Here is a 22,496-nt window from a genome sequence, read left to right on the forward strand (position 1 = left end):
AATGCTGCCTTCCATGATTCACCATAAAGCCTATTAAAGATCACATTTCTCTTTCACCTCGTATTTCCTCCCCTGATTGAAATCCACCCTCTCGGTGTTCACCGTCCTTTAACCCCGTCTCATTTCTTCTGTCTTTACGGGAGCGATCGTATAAATCGTCGTGACTCGAGGAAAAGGCGACGCCAGGCGTTCCAATGATTCTCCCAGCAGCGCGAGCACTGACGCTTTTTCTAACTTTTAAAGTAAAAGGCAGAGGGGCCGTGTAACTCACTGTGTCCTGGAGGTGGGGGGAGGAGGCAGAGAAAAAGAATGTCCTTCATTCAACAATAAGTGTCTGTTACAGGGGAGATGAATGTGACATTAAGACTCCACAGCTGCGTCTCACACAGACATGAATGCGCACACACACACACACACACACACACACTCCTTTATTATTTGTGTGTGTGTGTGTGTGTGTGTGTGTGTGTGTTTCGTTCTGCCAATAAACATGTGAGCATTATGACAAATGACTTCTTTAATCATTTTCCTTGCAATTGTTTCTCTTTATATTCAACAGCAAATGCATGTGTGTGTGTGTGTGTGTGTGTGTGTGGTGCACAAATATAAACACACACTGATGTGATGGGAGCTGATTTATCTCCAGGACCACAAACAGAGCTGACCTTTAACTTTACTACGGTGTGAGGAGTTCATGCAGAGAGAACACAGAGCTGCCGCGTGTGTGTGTATGTGTGTGTGTGTGTGTGTGTGTGTAGATGTGTAAAAAAAAGAGTCACCATTATTTTCTGTCACTTTGACTTTACACAGCGGTTCATTTCTGCCTGGTTGTGACATTTTCAGCATAAATAACTTTTTTTTTCACCAACCTCATTCATGGAAGAAGAATTTGTAAACTGACAAACACTTCACTTTATTACTCAATCTGTATGAGTATCAACAGTACTTACAGTACATTGTACACAAACACACATGTGAGGACAAAAAAAAGAAAAAAAATATCCCCCACTAAGCCGTCCTTCAGCCCGAGGTCCGACTTGTTTGTGTGCTTGAACGCCGTCGTACCTGCTCCACTGAGAACATCACGCTGCCTGATCCACAACACGGTCCCTGCTCCACACTCATGGCCTCCTGCTGCACACACTGACAGCAGGGGGCTGTCAAGTGGTGCTGCCGACGTCTGTTTAGTTTCCTCAAGCGTGTGACAGCTCCTGGACGGGAAGAGAGAGATAAAGACAGATAGTGGGGACGGTGGAGAGCAAGTGGGGACGGAGAGAGAAGTTGAGGATAAAAGAGAACAAATACAGCGGTGGTCAACCGACACGGGGCGTCTGGTGGACGGCCAAAACCATCTTGAAGAATGTCTTTGAAGGCGGATGCCAATTGAATTCAAGATATAAACAGTAGCTGTGCTGTTAGCACTGTGATAGTGTACAAGTGAGAGGACACTTCAGCCACCGCTGCTGTAACTGATAATGTGTGGAAAATAATCTTTTCTAGTTTTTTATATCACGCTCAAAACAGTGCTACAAGTACAAAGAAACATGGTCTGTTTCATATCTACAGCGCATGACAACTGTCTAAGTAGCCATAGTGTTGGTTAGCTCTAAACATGCAGACAACAGATACGTTAAATATTGATCACAACAATATTGATGACTAACCAAGATGATTGGTATCTTCTCAGTCTCTTTTCTGAACCAACCTGCTTCACCACCCAAAACTGTTCCACCTACGAAGCCTCGGTTTATTTAAACTCCAGCTTAAGCCTCTGCGTTCACATTCGGATGCCCTGTGATTGACAGCCGCTCCGATGAAAGTTCTGGCAGTTTTCCGCTCGGGAACAAGTCCTCGTTAAACTGCCTGGTGGTGTTGAAAAGATAAGAGGAGACGTGAAACACCTCACGTCAGGTAGGGGATATTAAGGAAGTCGGAAGTTTCTAAATGTTAGTTCTTCACTCGTAGAGAGTAATTACCGTGTTTTTAATTCATCTTTGATTACATGCTTCTCAGTTTTAATTGGGAAATTAGAAGAGCATGTGTCTGCTGGTGGTGTCTCCAACTGAGACGGCAAATTAAATCAAGCAGCAGACGACTGCGGGTAGGAATCTTCTGACCACGAGTTCAACTTCATTAGTGACAGAAGCATTGAAGTATAATTGAAGGATAATACTGGGATTTTTAACGAGCTTCTCTATCAGCAAAAGAGCAACTGTGCTCGTGTTAACTCTGATCGTCGTGAAAAATGTCTCCTTCTGCAAATGTTCCTGTTTGTGTTTGCGATTAAAGTGGGAAAGTAGATTAAACAGTTGATTAAGGACGAATTCTTTCACTATTCTTTTTGTAAATCACTTCCGACGATAGTAATTTTTACTACACACATATACATACATATATACATATACATATATATTCCTATATCAACCAAGAATCGAACCGTGGATCTTCACTTCTCACTGTAAGGCAAGAGCACCAACCGCTCGTCGCCTCATCGTGAGGCCCCTTTTGTGTCTGCATTTTCTTTTTCCTAAGAAGCTATATGCAGACAGAGCACACTGCGAAAAGGCTCCTGCAGTTGTTGTCTGTCCACCCACACCAGCCAGAGTATTATGGTATGGCTCATTGAGAGAGACATAGAGAGAGAGAGACATAGAGAGAGAGTAGCTGCTGCACTTACTTTTACTGTTTCTATAGGAACTGCAGCTTGAGCTCCAGTCATTTTTAAGCCCCTTGTTTTTTTACCCTCCCACCCCGTCAGCACGGGCACAGAAGTCGACGTGTTGTCCTTAAAAGTAGACGTGATACACGTGTACACGGTGTCATGCTAACAGTCTGGTCTGGAACAAAAAGAGGGTTACAGAACAGTGGTGATGTTTGGCCTAGGTCTGGATCTTGGTTTGGATCCGAGTACACACTTTGATAACAATGCTTTTTTTTTTTAAATTGTCCCAAATGGTATTTAAACACTGGCTCCAATGCCGGTCCATATTGATTTGGGGAAAAATCTAAAGATGAAGCGTATTGTTCTTCCTCTTCATACAAAGATGGTTGACTCCTGGCTCTGTGAGTGTGTGTTGGTGCACACAGCAGCCCAGTGAGGGCAGTAAGTAATGAATGCGTTGTCAGATTGTATTTGCTGTTCATCTCAGCTCCGCATTTCTCCTCTGCCATGCACAGGAAACACTTGCGACTTGGTTTAGATTCAAAGCCGGAGGGAAACATGAAGCCGATGTTGAAGGAGCATAAAAATGATGTAAGATAAATAAAGGTATTACCAACAAGAAGAACAGGAAAAACGTGCCAAGTTGTGAGCGCGGACATAACAGTGGGAGGAGAAGAGAGGGAACGCTTGGTAAAGGATGCCGTTTGTGTGTATATGTGTGTGTGTGTGTGTGTGTGTGTGTGTACATACACATGTGTTTCTGACTTAGGCCCAGGTTTGTGTTTTCTCTAGTTTGGTTTGGAGTTTTGTGCACATGTTACCAGGGGCTTTAATGTAGTCAACTTTCCTTGATGACTTAGTCAGTGACTTCCTTTCCAACCAGGAAGTGAGGTTTAATAATGATGACCACATTTATTGACATATCAATAAAAAATAAAAAATGTAAATAAAAGTTAAAGCACTTTCCTGACAAATGTGTGTGTCTGTGTGTGTGTGTCTGTGTGTGTCTGTGTGTGTGTGTCTGTGTGTGTCTATGTCTGTGTGTGTCTGTGTGTGTGTGTCTGTGTGTGTCTGTGTGTGTGTGTGTGTGTGCACGATCTCGCTCAAATGAGCAGTTGTTTGTACGAGGCTCCAGGCTGCAGAAAACAATGTTTACAAAGCTAATCCTCAAACAGTGGGGCTGTTAAACACACCACACCAGCATGAGAAGGTGTGGTAGTGCGCACACACACACACACACACACACACACACTGTTCCTCTTTGTTGCGCACAGCTGTTTCTGTTGTGTTTGTTTCATTGATTACCTTGGTCTCGTTCAGCAATTCTTTTTTTTTTCTCTCCCAATTATTGGAATCGAATGTCAGATTTTCTTGTTGTTCAACTTGAATCACAGCAGTGGTTTTGTGTGGTTGGTGTGTGAAATGACGATGTCAGTTATTTCACCTTTTATAAACAGCTGGTGTAAAATGACCGCCAACTGTTGAATAGTTTGATAAAAAAAAACCAAGCTGTCGTATATTGTTTTATTGGACCTGTTTTTGTTCAGTTCTTCATTCAGGCTGTGATATATTTACAAAAACATTTGTTTTATTTTAGTCTGTAACAAATATTCACTTTATGACATTTGGCACGTGCCAGAAAATGTTCCATTTAAGGAAAAAGCAGAACAAGTACAAGTTAGCATCTGATGCCAAAATATTCCTGTCTGATCTTTGTGAAGCAGTGCACGCCTGCCTTGTTTCCATGGCAATTTTTTAGTCGTCTTATGGTCTGTTTTGTCAGCGTGGAGTGCATTGGTGTATTTCCGCGGTGGATGCATTCAACAATTTGTTCCGCACACGTGCACAAACACGGCACGCTGGCGCGCCGCGACAAACACGTGCCTCCTGTCCTAACAGTGCATGTCATATTTACATCGGTTAAATATTAACTCTCTCCTACACCGTGACGCCACGCATGGATCGCCATGACGATCTGTGATACCCGCTGTCGGTGCATCCTGTCGGTTGCCAAGGTTGTTGTAATTAGTGTTATCTTACTGTTTGCTGATCACAGCGGGCTAGCGAGCGCTGAGCAGTGCTATGAGAGTTATTACATGAGAAATATCGTCCGTGACTTCCTGTGAAACGATGCCACCTTAAAACCCTGCAACTACGCACACGGAAATATCTCGAACCTTGGAATAATATTCTATCACAGAAACACAACATGGGATGTTGTATGAGTCACATGGTACGACCTGAGGGACACACCTAGCTGTGTGACTCTACCACTTTATTTCAAAGAAACTCAGTTTTTAAAGACTCTACCACTTTATTTCAAAGAAACTCTTTCAAGTTCATTCAGTTTGTAAATTAAATCATTTATATTTGCTGGTGGTCATTTTAACCCTGCCTTAGTTTCCAACCAAATGCTAAACCAGGAATTGGCTTTGGCTGCATGAGTGGTTGTCTAAGTTGCCATTTGCTGGAGTAAGTGATGCTGTAAAAAAAAATGGTCATGGGAGGGGGGGTCGCAGAACCATAATCTCACCCACAGCACCAGCTGTTCTGTAATTCATAAAAATACTTTTATTGTGATGGAGTTACTGTCCATTAGCTCCTCATGACTTGGATTAAACTGTAATACAATCTACAAGCATTAGTGCTATGCTAACGTACCTGAAATAAAGAGCCAGCCCAGCTGGAGCCGCAGTATTTTGTGATGGTTTAAGATTAGCTCCGCAGGGTGCAATCTGTGCCATTTATAGACAGATGACGAAGGGAAAACATGAAGTGCCTGCTGTTTTGGGAAATTGCTGAACCACCTCCACCTGCCAGGTCTGTTCTACTGCAGAGGCTGGAGAGAGGACTGGAGAACAAAGTTTCACATTCACTTCAACCACTCAGTGAAGCTCTGTCCCTCTGAGTTCTGATTATTTTATGTCAAGTCAAGGTTAATTTATAAATGTACTAAATTAAAGGAAATATATTGGTTTAATTCATGAGTGAACAACTTTACCAGAGGGTTCCCTCAGCTGTTTTAATAATAAGTAGATATGTGGACTTGTTGCATCACCTTTGACCTCTGACTGCTGCGATTGGCTCCAGCGCCCCAACGTGGTCAGACGTGGCCGCAGGCCTAGTGTTTGACACCCATGTTCTGATGGCTACCTGACTATTGATGCAGTCGTTTTACATTTGGGTCAATGTAAAATGCAGAAACTGATGAAGTTCTTTTTTTACTGCAGCAGTCGGTCAGTGATTTAAAGCTGCTTCTGAAAGATTATTATATTTAATAATCAAACTGGACATTAAAGAGGAGGGGAAAGTAGAGATTTTAGGAAAGAAGTTCATGTAATCCCATGTAATCCCGTGAACATGAATAAACTCTTTCATTAAATTCATCTGACCCTAACACAGGAGGAACAACTCACTCATATTCCACATATTTTAATACAGAAAAATACTTTATTTTCTTGCAGTTCTTGATAAGAATTTCCCAGAGATGTATTGGTGCGTTAACTAAATTCTACCCCAGAGTAATGTCCTCTGTATTGCCCTGACGTACTCGTACTGCAGTGTTTATGACGACAGGAGAGGTCCTTGTAGATCAACATCAACAGACAGTGAAGCCCAGGGGGGAAACGGGGAACATGCTTACTTTAACTGCCGTAATTGCGGATAATAAATTACACTTACAGGACAAGCTGTGTTCTTCCTCGGCGCGTGTACCCACTGACTGAGATCAACATATTTTACACCAATCTAACAGCCTTCGGTCGGATAAGTAGACCAAACACTCTGCAGGAACGTGCAGAAATGTGTGTGCAACGAAGGATGTGCTGCGAGGAACTCTGGTTCCTATGGTAACATGACCTGCAAATATGAAAACAAATTCAATTACATTTGCTCACATTTTGTGGCTTTAGCTAAAGAGTTTAGCCATTTGGTTTGAAAACAAAATGTCCTAGACTGCAAATCAGGCTGAGGTTGTGCTGCTGATCAGAGCCTGTCAGGAGTCATGACTGTTAGGGGAACAGAAAGCTATAATTTAATGGAGTTTTGGTTGATGCTACACTTTGATGCTAACGTTACAGTTATTTGCCAAGGTATTTGCCGACTAGTAGTTAGGATTCAGCTCCAATTGTCCAAAAGGAAAAGTCATTTCAATAAATGTTGAGGTTAAAGTTACACTCTTTTTGTTGGGGGTGAGGGGTGGGGGGGGGGATAAGGTTTAGAATGTAATATAATTCCCCGTAATCCTGAAAAAAGACAACTGAGATTAAACATGTAATTACGATGTCAAAACTGATTGGACAATGTAGGGAGGCTAAAGAAAAACTGCTCTTCTTTTATTCTTGTAAATCCCATAAGCTCTCACTCTTACTGTGTAATTCCCTCGTCCACTGGGAGACGCGGCTTTTGTATAAAAATGTCAAATTTATTTTACAATGTAAAAGAACAGCGTTTGGTGTTTTTTTTTTTCTTGTATACAGCTGGGAGAAAAACATCTTTGTCCTTATCTGCCTTTGGCGTCTGCTGCATCCTCACAGCAGTGACCACACAGGAACCACAAGGGACACAAAAGTTTCTGTTGCCCCTTTAGGCAATTACTCCAACTCCAAATTCTGATCCTTAGCTTGAAACTTTTCTGCAGCATCGAGGTGAGGTTATTTTTGTGCTGTTTTTTTTTTTTTTCTTCATTGTTTTGTTTGTCTTGCAGCACGTGCTCTCAGGTGAACCAGTTTTCTTGATGAGATGTGGTGCAAAACAACAGAGGAAAGAACCCAGTGCAAGGTTCGGAATAAAAACCTACTTTAACTTAAATATAAAAGCAAAGGCTGACTTGGTTGACTGAGGTGTATGACCTGATATGTCACCACACTCACAGCACTATATAGATAGTGTAAAAGCAGGACCCCTCAATGGCTCCATCACTTCCACTAAGTATTGTCTTATTGGTCTTTTGTATATCAAGATAAGCTCAACACACGTAGCAGAATCAAGTGTTTTCTCTTTATAAAACATGTCAGATAAATACTTGACTACATGACTCCTCGATGTGCACATAGTAGAAATAAGAAATATTAAGCTGTTTGGATTAACCTTTGGACAATTTACCTTATATGGAAATGAACGCTGATGTTAGTGTAAAAGAATTTAAAAAATAATGTGTTTAAATCTCTTTAAATATCAACAGCTGACGGCAGCTTGAGCAGCACACAAAGGTTCTTCATCTTTCCTTTTTAGTACAAAAACAACAAAGGCTAAATGCCAAACATGTAACTCATACTGATGGTGTTCCACAGTTTAATGTTCCACAGTCATTATCTTTTGCACTAATAAAACACAGACATGAGATAAGGACCTGAAGGATGGCTTATGTATTAGCTAACCATGGAGGCGGTGATGTCACACACACACACACACACACACACGAGTGAGCATAAGGATATTGGTGTAAGGTGTGTGGATGGTTGTATAGAAACACATGTTTCCACCTGGCATCGGTGCTTTGTGTCTGTGTCTATAGGTGTTTGAAATTCACATTTGGAAGGAAATATGTACAGTATCTGTGTGTGGGTGTGTCAGAAAAATGTGTGAAGCTCTGGCTCAGGTCTGGATGTCCATATGTTGCCAGGCAGGACAGGGCACACGGCCATCTGGTAGAAAAGGGAAATACAACCAAAAATAAGCTTTGACCTTTTGGGTTTGTTTCAGGAGCCTTTTTTGTGTTTTGTCAATTTGAAGATAATTTGTTAGTTTTCATATCAGTGTTGTACTGTAGCTGGAAACAAATGCTCGTCGTTCTAGATTCAGGAGAGGGAAGCTTTATATGTGGTGGAAATAAAAGAAGCTGAGACTGAGTGATGTACAGATAAAGCCAGGTTGACCGGAGTGTTCCAGTTTTTAATGTTAGCAACATAATGCTAACCAGGTTTCAGCTCAGACATTACACTCTCACATCATGGTGGTCATTTTTTTAAGCAGGTAAGTCCACGCATCAGCAATGTTTTTTTTTTGTCTGATCAGATTTATTTAATTCCACCTATTCTGTATTTGTCATAGTCATAAATCTATAATTTGTCGCCTTCCTGTTCACTTCTTAAGGCGACAGAAACGGCCGGTTCATGAGGAGAAACCATTTGATGAAACAGCCCAGCTGGAGGGTTTATACCTTCACATAACCCCAGATATGGTGATTGTAAATAATAAAAGATTTGCTCCCCCTCTCATTTGTTCCTCCCCTTCCCTCACCCAGCGACTCTGCCTCCAGCCAATATTTGCCGGTGTAAGCCCAGCACACAGTTTAACAGTCAGCAATGCTGATGTATGAAACACACCACAGCAGTAAGACTTATACTGTGGGGTCAGCACTGTGGTCCTCAGGAGAGCCATGAGGCTCCACAGCAAACACTTGAACCCGAGCGGTGAAACAGTGCTGCACATTAACTGGACGTGTTCAGCAGCTCGTTTTCTATCCGTCACAGACGCAGCGGCCGCAGTTTTAATTTGTTAAAACAAAGGTCGAGAGTAAACATAAAACGTTTGTTCCTCTGCAACTGAAACCTGTCACTTAAACTGCATCGATAAGAATTACCTTAAAGGGGAGAGGCTGACAATACACGTGTGTGTGTGTGTACTGTGTATGAGGAGATTATAACTCATACAAGATGGATTATAGCTGGATTATATCGCATGTATTGTGGATATGTAGTTGGCATGAAGAGAAGAGACATTAAAAAAACTGAAAGGAAATGAGAGGGAAGTGATTCCAACCCCACCAGGAATCCCTTGGGAATATGGAGCGTGAGACAAGTTTAGGGAGAGAGATGGGGGGCAGGAAAACATGAAAGGAGAAGAGGAGATTCGAAGTAAATGTAAACACACGGAGCAAAAACGCTGACAAAAGACACAAAAGATAACACTTTTTTTTCCCTTCCTTTTTTGTCTCGGTGGACACTTTTTGTTGGAATCCATGGACTGTGGTTGGTTACTAAGCAACCAGAATTTGGGCAGAATCTGTGTCATACAGCGAGAGAGGAGAGAGAGAGAACACCATACATGATGAAAGTGGCCCTCCTCGCTGCTGTAATCAACCACAGACATGGACTCGTTGACGCACAAAAGAAAATCCACATTTCACCGGGACAAAGAAGACAGTAATTAATGTGAACGAGAACCCTCGAAGCAGTCGCACCGACAACAATCGAGCCTTCGTCTCCTGACTCTGCGACGCTGAAGTTGCACGTTATTTGCACCTGACTGAAATTTAATTGTGAACTTACAAGTGTTTTAAATCGTTTTTCCTCGCAATTAGGGGTGTCTGATACTTCAGTCTAATACTAGAAGAAGAATAAGTAACAGATCAAGTAGCTGAACAATGTCAGGGTTTGGAGATATTTTAACAAAAGGGACAAAGAAGATTTGTTCTTATTACAATAGTTTCAGTTGAATAAAACAACTGCCTTAGAGCGAATGATGCTAATTCCTCTGACTGTGGTCACAGGGTTATTGAACCGAGAGTGTCTGTGTTCATTTGTTTATTTAAACATGGAAATAGTGCTGTACAGTTTAGGTGACACTGGAGAGGAGCAGACGGAGCCATATTTAATTTTCCTTCTCAAGAGCTAATCTTTTTTCCTACAACAGTGAAGGCATCACTGTCGCTGAGCTCCACAACATCAGATTTATTCAACGACTTGTTGTGGTGATCAACTGTGTTGTAGAGGAGCCAACGCCTCGAGGTCGGTCTGAACAACTGTACCATGATGTACTGTACGTCTAGTAGCCTTGTGTGTGTGTGTGTGTGTGTTGTAGAACTCAGGCCAGGCCCCATTATGCAGCTGCTCTATTTCCAGCTCCCTGGATCTCTCCCTCTGTCTTTCCCCTCTTTCCTCTTCATCACACACACACACAAACACACACGTGTACACATACCGACACACACTCCCACCAAACAGCATGTGCACATGATGGGACCAGCTCCAAAGTACAGAGAGTCTCACCTTGGGATTCCTTTTGTTCAGGTGTGTTGTGTGTCTCGTTTCTGAGATGCCATCTGCGTCCCGAGCAGAGAAGCAACATTTATTTACATATCTTTGTGTTTAGTTGTAAAAAATCATCCATAAGTGGTGAAGTTTTTCAAAGGAATTGATGAATGGAGGATGTGGGGGGTGTGAAACAGGGAGTGGAGGAGGATGTGGTTCTAGAGAGTCACAAGAACGTTTTGAGATGAGCGATAAGAGGGTAAACAGGAAGTAGAATCAGTTTAGAGCTAAATAACCAAAGAGCCTAATTGACAGGCTGTTTATTCAGCTGGGATGACTATCTGACGTTTCCCAGGTATTTATTTACTCATCAATGAATTCCAGGACAACCATCAGATAGTCATTCAAACTGAACTACTTGTCATTGTGACACAGCACACAACCAAATGTGACCTCTGCTTTTAACCCATCACCAACAGAGGGCAGTGGCACTTTTTTTCAGGGTTCCAGAATCCCTGAATTATGATCTAGATTTTCATACAGCACATCCGACTGTTGGGTCGGATGTGTGTTGTAGGCCTGTGTGCTGGTCAATACATGCCCAGCACACATTCAGTCACGCTGTAAAAGATCCCGCTCGCGGGATGTGATTATTTGATCTGAGGTGATTGAGTTTGTTCTGATTTAATGGAAGGGGACGTGGGGGGTTAGGGGTTTGATTCTGCTGCATGAAAAAAAGAGGGCGTGTCTGCAGGGACTGCAAACGTAGAGAGGAGGTGAAAGTATTTGGAGGGCGATGTGCAGATTGACAGATCTCTCAGACTGAAATCTCAAACTGTCACTGAAAACCACATCAAGTCAATGCTTATGGCATGAATAAATGGAATAATGTACATTTTTAGCAGTTGTTTAGACCGTGCAGTCAACATCAAACATTTCATAATTAATGAATGCACTTCCCAGCATACTGTACATAAATCCATTCTTTTTTCCCCCTCTGTCTGTTTCCTTCTCCCTCTGGTGTGCTTGCTTTTTCATTCTCCATGTATTTATCCGCGTGTGTGTGTGTGTGTGTGTGTGTGTGTATAGATTTCCCTCCAGGCCATGTACTCTGAATGTTCCCCGATCTGACCCTCTCACACTAACTGCCTCTCCTTTGGGTCCAAATTGGTTGGAATGAGACAAACAAAAGCAAAAACAGCGAGTTGAAATGAATCCTCTCGGCTGAGGAATTCCTCCTGACACAGGAGCAGCGAGCAGTAACCTCCAGGCAGCAGCCACGGGGTTAGGAAAACTGTGACCACAAACTGGGACCATTATTTAAAGCTAGATTTCCTAGAGATGCTGGTTGGGGTTGCAGTGGTAAGAAAAGGACAAAGTGGACGAACGATGTCATCTGGTTACATTATGTCATCGTTTTTACAACCTGAGAAGATTTGTCTTTTTGTACGGGCTCAACGCCAAACAAAAATACAGCTCAGAGACAGGGGGAATTTATGGTCTCCCAAAGAACAGAGAGCTGAGCGTTCCACAAGATTTACAGATACGTTCTGATCATGAACTGAGAGCCGGCGATGAAGCTACTGGGATGGTACCAGAACCACTATGATGGAAGGAAACGAACCCTGATTTTTCAACCACTAAAATGTCTCAGCGTTTAACAGGAGAGGGCCGTCAGATCGAGACGATGAAGGCAGACTGAAATATTCTGGCATTTATTTTCATACTGTTGAGCTCAACGTTAGCATCTGAGACCAATGAATATCTTGGCTAAGCTAAGCTAACTCCATCTGCTCTTCCATCCTGCCTCATCTCTTAGTTTATAAGAGTAGATCTGCATCTTTTAAGTTGCATTAGTGCCACCTACTGGCTTTTTCCCCCTGTAATCAGAAACGTTGAAAAGGCATGCAAAAAAACAAAAACAAATAACAAACAAACAAAAAAAAAACCCATCCAAAACAATGTTAACTGTAGTGAGTTCCTTCTAACTGCACATTAATGTTTTTTTTTAACAATACACAACACTGACTGTGAATACATGATGATGAGGTCTGCTCCTGGAGTACTGTTTACTGCAGCCTCTTACATATTCCCTGTACTCGGTGCTGCCACCTCTGGTATACGCTGACACAGTCTTGACAGTTCATCTGCTGCAGGCTGATCTGTACAGCGTTGTCATGCTTTTCTGCATCTGTGGAAGCCTAATGGATTGTGTAGGGGAGTTGTTTTGCATTACCAAGAATACACACACACACACACACACACACACACACACATGCATATGTGCAGTCCCCTGTGTGGTTTTCAAGCCCAGCAGCACAGAGTGAAAAAAAGATGAAATAAAAAGAACCCTGGAATCAGTACTGCATCATGAAAACACATTTGCATACAGACACTGGGCATTTGTGTTGGTGTGTATATATTCACTTACTGTAGTCGCTCTGTGTGAGTGTTATCACAGTTGCCGTAGGTGTGAGACATTACTATGACAGAATGTGGAACCAGTTGAACCGAGCTTTGCTGATTGTATCGTACAAACCTTTTATTGTAGAACATTTTATTTATATAAAGACGTACAGCGACACATGTTTACAAACATCTTTTTTTAAATGGAATTAAAACTAAAAAATCAACATTAACCTTTTCATTAACTATAACAATGTAGCCATTGTTGATGTGGATGAGTGCAGCTCATACAGTTGAAGTTGGTGTATCTCTTTGGGCTGTCAGTTTCTCAGTGGGAGTCCACATAAAAACTTGTCCCTTCCTGTTGCAACCTGATCTGGGATTTCATTTTCTTTTTTTCCCCGAGGATGATTAGTTGACTACAAACATGGACAAAGGGTATGAGAATAGAAACTGCTGCTGAATGTCAAGTTTTACTTTTTAAAATCTGCATCTACGTTGAAGTCCTGCTCAGAGGAACTACTTTATTTATTTTCTGGAGAAACTTTGACCAGAACAGTCTCAGCATTTCATATAATTATTTTGCTGAAATATGTAAGATGACAATTTTTATTCATTTTATTTTACAATAAAAACACACGCATGAGACCACTGTTCATTTTATTTTACAATAAAAACACACTAGACCACCATGTGACACAACAGTGATGTCATGTGATTGCTCAGCACCGAGATATAACTTGACCTTAACCAGTGAGACTGGTTAACTTGACCGTCGGCACCGACTGTACCCTATAGTTGATCTTGCCTGTAGCAGCGTTACATCACTGTAAGGCTGGGCTGAGGAGCACTGAGCATGTGCAGGAACGCCGGGAAAACATGAAGTTAAACAACAGCCCAGTTCTGTTCCCATCCCTGTGCAGCAGAGAGTCACAGAGTCTTTTCTAGGACACGTACTCTATATGTGTGTGCGCGCTCGCATGCATACGTCCCTCTGCGGGTGTGTGTGTGTGTGTGGGAGAGAGCTAAAGACAGAAGGGGGCTCAGGAGGTGTTGACTGTGAAGATTAGAGAGGAATTAGAGGAAGCAGAGCACAGGGACACGGAGAACAACAAGGGTGAAGGATCTGCTGAATATTCAAATCTCTCATTTTAATTCTGCTGGAGATTATACTGTATCTTTCATCTGAGAAGTGAGGAGCGACCTTACACTGCTAACGTGTGATGTCTGAGAGCACGTGTTCCTGCATACTGATTCTCTTTTACATAAGATGTTTTCAAACCAATTTATATTATTGTTGTGTGGACTGTTTTAAAGAGCGCAGCTCTGCACATTAGTCAGACCGAGTACACCGTGGACCTATTTGTAGTCTGCGGACCTCCGAGTCAAACCAGCAGTCCTAACCCCGGTCCCTGTGGGAACCAGTCCTCTGAACTGGACCCACTCACTGTACCCTTTATTTCTCAGGCTTCCTGCCAGTTGTATGGCTTTGAAGACGGAAATAGCCAACTGCTCCCAGAGGAAAGAAGACGAATCACAGATTTTTATTTTTTTTCACTGTATATTTTAAAGGTGAAAACATTTTCAATTGATTTAAGATCAGTTTTACCATGTACGTTGACATTTCTCTTAACTTTTTGGGTTTAAGAATTGTATTTTAAATCTCCCCTATACTATCACTTCAGTTATATTGACCACAGGTAAAAGAAGGCCTTTACAGGCCAGAGCTGCATATCACTGAAATATTCAGTGGCATCCCACTAAAAGATTCAGAGGTGGAATGCAGTACTGGAAAGACAGAACAGCAGTAGCTGCTGCTGTGCTGCAGATAGGAATATTTGGGTTTTTATCTCCACATCTGTGTCTGCCTTTCTAATTGTCTTAAAGTTTTCACCTAAACTGTACTAAACTGTCACTAATAGTCGGTTACGGAAATTGGACGGCTCTATTTTTAACAACAACAAAAATAATTTAATTAAAAATGTTGATGGAATCGACATCACTCATATAAAACCTTTGTTGAACCTGGGTTAGAATCAAAATGGATGAAACCGTCATCTCTGCATGAACACGACTGATTTATCACCAGAACTGTGTCATTTACACACTAAATTAGGTTTAAAAAATAAACAGTACCTTTATTAAAAATGATGTAATTTCTGCAGCTCGTCATTTGAACAACTTTAACTTTTCTTTAAAGGTTGGAACTTTTTATTCAGAGTAGTTTTAAGTGGGTTTTTTTTGTACAAAATACCAAAGTTATCTGTTGTGCAAATGTCCCTTAGATAAGCAGTGCATGATTAATGGCATCGATTCAGTTCTTAAACAGTTCTAACGACAACATACACTGCAGTAAAGATTACAAGAACTTGGCAGCGTTGTGTTGTGGATACAACCTAAACTTTGGAGTTGTTTGTTCTTCTCTTGATTGTTGCAGCCTTTCATTGGAAGGACATCCATTGTAAATGAGGAGAATAAAAAAATCATAGTACGTAGTACTACAGTGTCAGGCTTACTGTGGTTGGCAGCAGCAGAGCTGAGGCTATTTTATAACTCAATTCAGCTGATACTGTAGGCTGGGCTGAATGCACAAAAGGTGGAAGTACGTACACGAAAGTACACAGTGAGTATTCCAGTGGCGTCACTGGTTTCATAAAGATAGAGTGGAAAATCAGAGCAGGAATCCAGCTCATGACTGGATAGTCTGACAATGTTACTGCAAGATACAGCCAGTACAGAGAGAGAGAAGCAGTGGCTTCACTGAGGAGTGACTACAGAAGAGAAGGCTAAGAAGTACTTTCTTACTGATATGTACGTGTACGCGTGTGTCTTTTAAGTTCAACAAAACCTAATTCTTCACTTAGTATTCATGCATGCACTTTTGTTTGTGTGTGTATTGAGAATACACCTTGTAACACCTTATACTACACCCGGGGAATACTACAGTACTGCAACTCCAAGTGCACCCGAAGTATCACTGCAGAGTATGTACTTGTATCTGGGAAACAAGCCAGACAGAAAACTTGAGAAAAAAAAAACTCCACTTGTTCTTGTTCTACTTCTCCCATACCTCTATATTCTTTAACTTTTTTGTTCTTTATACTCTGATGATAGACTGCTTATATTCTTTAACTTTTTTGTTCTTTATACGCTGATGATAGACTGCGAAGAAATGTATGATATTTACCAAAATTATCGTTTAAAAACACTGATGAGTTCGTCATCATGCCAAAGTGATTCTATATGTGCGGCTCATCCAGAACAGAGTAGATAGATGACTGAAATGAATGGTTTAGATGACAGGACAACTCTGAATCCATTATTGGTACTTGCTCGCACTATTGTTTGGCAATTACTTCTGTCATTAGTCAACATTAGTGTCCTCTGCTGCAGGATGGACAATAGACATGAATCCATTTAAATGATTATTTGTATAAAAGCCTCTAATTTGGACCAGCATTATTAGACCAATGAGGTGCATTAGACTCACTCCCATCCTCCTGTAGCATCATTTACAGTGTGGTAATGGCAGCTTTGTTTACTCCCATACACTTATGGTGGATCTCAGTTCCTCGTTTGTCTCATGTCGAACTCAACAAAGTCTCTGGGTAATTGCGTCCAAGCACAACTAAACTGCAAAACCAAAGCAGTTTTATGGGCAACAAACGAAAAATACGTACCGGCGTCGACTCCTGTTACAGTCGGCTGTGCATTAAGCTAACATGTTAGGTTTAGTACGGCAGTGGATCGCCTGAGCTGTGACTGTTCCATGCAGTGTGTCACGCCTGAGCTGTGACTGTTCCATGCAGTGCGTGTCACTTTCAGTATTGTCATGTTTATTTTGTGTGTGTGTGTGTGTGTCTATCCTGTGTGTTTACCTTAACCTTCTCCTGCACGTGGTTTGAACACGTGTCCATGCTGGTGATCCTGCTCAACTGTGTGACTCTGGGGATGTTCCAGCCCTGTGAGGATGTGACCTGTCAGTCAGAGTGGTGCAGAATCCTGCAGGTTAGTAAAAACATACAAATATAAAAACAGAATTAGGGAAAAACTTCAGTCTTAAAGAAGCAGGTTCTGATCTGGTGTGGGAAATACAACATGCATGTCCTATTTCACAGATATCTTTAAAAAAATATATTCACTGGTTTTTTAACCAGTTTCAACCACAACCGTATTTAGAACACAGTATAGCTTCTTAACTGTCCCTGAAAAAATACTGTATGTGTAACTGGCAAATATTTATAGTTGAATCTGAATTAGCTGATACAAAAAACCCTAAAATCTGTAACTGACAGTTATTCTTCAGTCAGGTTTTATTTTGCTTTAATTATCTTTTTTTTTTTTGGTGTGCCTTCGACAGGCGTTGGATGACTGTATTTTCGTGTTCTTCGCTGTGGAAATGGTCATCAAGATGGTGGCCCTGGGAATCTTCGGGCCCAACTGTTACCTTGGAGACAAATGGAACCAACTCGACTTTGTCATCGTCATGGCAGGGTGGGTGTCCCATGATGCTTTGTTGATCCATTGTTATTTGTGTCACCTGTAGCTGAATGGTAACCCTTCTGCATAAAAAACAAACAATCAGAAAAAAACTTTTTTTTTCTCCTGACAGATACACACACTCACACACTGACTTTATTAGGGCTAGAAAGTTTGTACTGCAGCATATGACACTGTCACTGAGCAGAGCAGAGTCAGGCTGCACACAGAGTGGAATACATTACATTAACATCCCAACTTCAGGCTTTATTGAGATCATTTTTACTTTTTTTCTCATTTTTATTACAAACAGACATTTCTAATGAAAGTACAATAAATAATGTATCTCCACAGACTGGAACCACAGTCAGTGACAGTATTAAGAATGCAGGGACTGCTTGAATATGAACCTAACTGATACATGTGTCCTCAGGATGTTGGAGTACTCTCTGGACGGCCACAACGCCAGTCTGTCGGCCATCCGTACCGTCAGAGTGCTCAGGCCTCTGCGGGCCATCAACAGAGTTCCGAGTAAGTCAGTAACACACACAGTCTTTTGAGAATGGCTGAGTGTTCCCACCTGATTGGATGAAAGGAGTAGTTTTAGAATCAGATGGATTCATCCCTGCACGATTTGTCCCTCAGCAATAGAGCTGCGACCCCCAGGAGGGGCCCACACCCCACTTTTTGAATCCCTGCTGTAAAAGGTGTGACGAAACATGATGCTTTTATGAGACGATAAGCACTTGTTGCTGATTTGAAGTCTTCCTGGTAGCCTTCACAGCTAAGTATTTCCTTGTGTGTACTCGAATCAGCCAACAGTAAATTGGCTCATGATCCAAAGGCTTTAAGTCTCACGTCTCCAGGTTGCGCTGTGAGCGAACTTACACATTATTTGTCATTTTCCTAAAAGCTCTGTGACAGAAGTGGCGATGATTCACCAGCCGAAGAGGAAAGGCAGACAATAGTGTCATAACAACATGCAGAATTATCAACCCAGCATCCATTAGGGGCGAGGCAAGAACGACGTGTGTTGAGTTCTCGCTGCAGTCATTTTGTTTATTTTACCTTTTTTAGACGTTTATGGCCAGAAATTTGAACAAAAACATTCTTTTTTTTTTCTATTCCCAAACTGTTTTGTCGCCAGGATCACGGATGAGCTCGATGTCTGGCTGTTTGCGTTACACAGTGTGTTTGGGCCGATCGTAAAAAAAACAGCCAGTAAAGTTTTAGACTCTTGAACTTTTAAAATGTCCTGGTGTTAAACCAATCAGAATATCTTGACAGGTAAATGAATGTCATTACAGCTATAAAAGGACAGTTAAGCAGAGCGTCCAGTGACAGGTCGTCTGCCAGTGGCCAAAAACATCATCGCAACAATGACTTTGGACACACTAATTCATTGTCTTCCTCTGGTGGAGACAAAAACTCAGCTCAAGATTAGATTTGACCTCATTTGTAATCTAACAACAGACCTGAGGAATGATATTCGGAACCACGTACGAGGTGAAGCGAGACCTGAATTATTGTAACAAGTTTTGAGAGCAGAAGTGCAGCGAGGGTGAACAGAGGGTTTTTATCTGAGACACTGAGATCAAGGTCTGTGCAGCTGGAGACACGAAGAAACAAAGCTAACCTCAAGCCTCAGCACTGAAATTTTAAAAACCTACTTTTATGTTTTTTAAAACATGGTACTTTCAAAAAGGTTCCTATTCTTTTTTTCAACAGAATCTAAGTTGCCTCATTTAGATTTATATTTACAAAATACAAAAGATCAGTATTTATGCTGATAACATTTAGTTTTATTTATGAGGCCCTTCAGTTTTTTACTCTCCAATTGACTTTTATTTCATTTAAAACTGATCATTCTTAACACTTATTATGAACTTTTCACACAACGACACTCCTTGACTTTCCTGACTTTGACAGTGACAGTGAGTTTTTGATCCCGGCTCAAACTCACACTCAGGCTGAGGTCGTTCCTTCTGTCGGTTTGGGATCTGTTTATTTCTAAGCAGTCTGCTATCACTCTGTCTACTTTGTTTATCCTTCCCTAAGTGGATAGGAAATATTTGTTGGACAGATGTTAAACACTTTTTCTTGCCGCGGCCTAGAAACCATGAGCAGCGCTGCTTGTTTTTTCCGTGTTTATCAGGCTGCTTCATCTGAGGAGTTCTGCAAAACCTCCACCAACTGACTGCTGGTGTTTACACACAGACACTCACTCACTTCTATTGACTGTAGCCAAAAAAAAAAAAAAAAAAACATTTTCAACAATAGTCTGAAATAAAACAACAGTGACAGGATGTATTGTCACTCAGGAAACGAATGTGACAACAGATCGATCCATTCTTAAAAACCATTTTCACTCTCGGTAGTAAAATGCAGAAAACGTTTCTACCAGTGAATTGCGTTTCTTCACATTTCTGGTGAGGACCCTTGGTCCAATCAGGGCCATTGGTTGGGTTTTAAAAGTCAACATATTTCAGCTACATGTTTAAATTTCTATTTATTATTTATTAAAACCTGTGGTCCAGGATGGGTTCAGTCGCTCACATCTTATTATTGTGATAACTTTAAAACCCATAATTCCAAGTTGTTGATATTCATCAGTTGTTCAGTAAAAAATGAACTCCCAGGCTGAGCGCAGATGTAAGTCCTGTCAGTGTGGTTCACATGACAGGGCAGTGATATGTGTTGTAAAGGACACAGCACACAGTGCTGACCTGAGGGACTGGACCCCAGACAGTGCTGACTTTAACCGTATCTGACATCTCAGATAGATGCTGCGCACGTGTGGTTAGATAAACCAGCCGAAGGAGAGCTGGAACTCTGGTCCTCAAGGAGAGAATACTGTCAAACTGTCACTTCCAGTATTTTTATACTTATATTGGCTGGAGGCAGGTTGTTGTGGGTTCCAAGCTCACTGGATCAGTGGAGGATGTCCGGTTGCACGATAGCCAAAGTGAGCTGAAATAAACTGCTGCTTTAATATTAAATAGAATCCAGGTGGTGAACATTGATCTGACCTTGTGCAGATTCTGTGAATACCGTCTCGTCTTCCCACACTCAGGTATGCGGATCCTGGTGACTCTGCTGTTGGACACGCTGCCCATGTTGGGAAACGTCCTCCTCCTCTGCTTCTTTGTCTTTTTCATCTTCGGCATCGTGGGAGTCCAGCTGTGGGCGGGGCTTCTGCGCAACCGCTGCTTCTTGGGGGAGGATATAAGAACGTAAGTCATGTGGTGTTTGTGTCTGTTGATGTCACTTTCTTCTTATTATTTCTAAGAGACCTAAATTTGATAGAAGTCAATCAGTATCTGTAGTTACAGACAGAGAACACTGTCATTCTGTCACTGATGTTTATCATTCATTACCAATATAATTAATGTGACATATTAGCCTGAACTAAAGAAACAATAAGAAATTAACTAAAAAGGCAGCCGTCATCTGCACATTGGTAAATTACTGAACCAAAAACAAACTTTTTTATTATGTGAAATTCTCGTATATTTTTCAAAACTATACTTAAGTAAATTATACTCCCCGAGGAAAGAAGTGCTGTTTAGAGAAATAAAGTTTTTCTTGAGTAAAATATTCAAAAACCCACAGGAGATAAATGTTTACTTTGCTCCATGAATTATTTTTAATCTTTGGTCTGCAGTTTTGTACGTTCTTAATAATAAAGTTGAACAGAAGGAGATGCTGCAGAAGCTGTGCGGCCATTTTAGTGCATTATTGAAAAGAAATTAAGAGATACACAAATAAAACTCTGTGATGTGTTCAGTCCTTCTGCAACAATTATCCATAATTTTACTTTTTTTAAATTCAGTTTAAAAATGTCAGAGAAAATGTTAACTGACATTCCTGATCAAAAGCGTCTTCTTAGTGCGTCGTACCTGACAGTTACATTTTCCAAACACTGTCTGTAACGTTTGTTTTAATACACTTCAAAAACATAAGAGAGAACTGAGAATCTGACTTCAAAGAGAAAGAACTGTTCTCGTTTTGTTTCTAATAATGTTCTGCTCAAATCCCACCCAGCAATTTATATCTACGACAAGTGTGAATGCTGAGAGACGCAGGATAAAAGAGAACACAGCGGGAGAGAAAAAAGGTGTTTGACACTTTCAGGTCTTATTTCTTTCTTTTCTTTCCCCTTCAGAACCTACAACCTGTCCATAAGTTCCTACTACATGTCAGAAGACGGTGAAGACAGCCCGTTTATCTGCTCGGCAGCCCGTGAGAACGGGATGCTACGCTGCCACGAAGTTCCTCCCTACTCCGAGGACGGGAAGGATTGTTCACTGGAAGCTCCTCGTCAGAATACGGCTTTAATTGGCCTGTCCCCCGTGGTGGGAGGAGCCAGTGTTAATGGCTGCGTTAACTGGAACCAGTACTACAATGTGTGCCGGCCGGGGAACTTCAACCCTCACAAGGGTGCCGTCAACTTTGACAACATTGGCTACGCCTGGATAGCCATATTCCAGGTAAGAAACAACAGACATCTAGTATAGATGTTGCATTTGCCAACGCATTAAAATATGTTAAAATCTTTATCCGAAAACTTTCACCACCTCATGGGTTCACCTCACAGTTCAAGAAGAAGGATTTTCTATTATTGATTTGCCAGTAAGAAATGCTGTTTATAGATTTCTTTTCTTTTATGATTCTGTCACAGCTTCACAGTTCATGCATCATGACCTTTAACCTTTCCTTTCACACAGTCCGACTCCACAGATGTATTTTCTCCTGCTGACTGCTGCTCCCTCTGAGACTCTGCCTGAACACCGTCTGTGTCGCTGTGATATGAGTTGTGGTCTTTCTAATAGATTCGGCCAGTGCTGGCTGATAGATCTGTCTGTGTGTGTGTCATGAGCTTTGACTCTGCAGCATGACTTCACCTGCACTTGGTCTAAACAGTGCTATTACTGACACAACCAAACAGACACAAACAACAGAGCAGACGGTCAGAG

General features: G+C 41.5%; 1 protein-coding gene across 2 annotated transcripts in view; it reads left to right on the plus strand.

Moving 5' to 3' along the window:
• The window catches only part of cacna1ha (calcium channel, voltage-dependent, T type, alpha 1H subunit a), an 88,945-nt gene that overhangs the window by 50,090 nt on the left and 16,359 nt on the right, over positions 1-22,496 (plus strand). For both annotated transcript variants that reach the window (XM_017040620.2, XM_025064275.1), the window contains 5 exons: positions 16,938-17,049; positions 17,402-17,535; positions 17,954-18,051; positions 20,594-20,753; positions 21,686-22,010. In XM_017040620.2, the coding sequence (XP_016896109.1) occupies positions 16,938-17,049; positions 17,402-17,535; positions 17,954-18,051; positions 20,594-20,753; positions 21,686-22,010 (829 nt within the window). The remainder of the gene's footprint in view (positions 1-16,937; positions 17,050-17,401; positions 17,536-17,953; positions 18,052-20,593; positions 20,754-21,685; positions 22,011-22,496) is intronic.

Source organism: Cynoglossus semilaevis, chromosome 17, assembly GCF_000523025.1.
Source record: "Cynoglossus semilaevis isolate Cse_v1.0 chromosome 17, Cse_v1.0, whole genome shotgun sequence".
Taxonomy (NCBI): Eukaryota; Metazoa; Chordata; class Actinopteri; order Pleuronectiformes; family Cynoglossidae; genus Cynoglossus; species Cynoglossus semilaevis.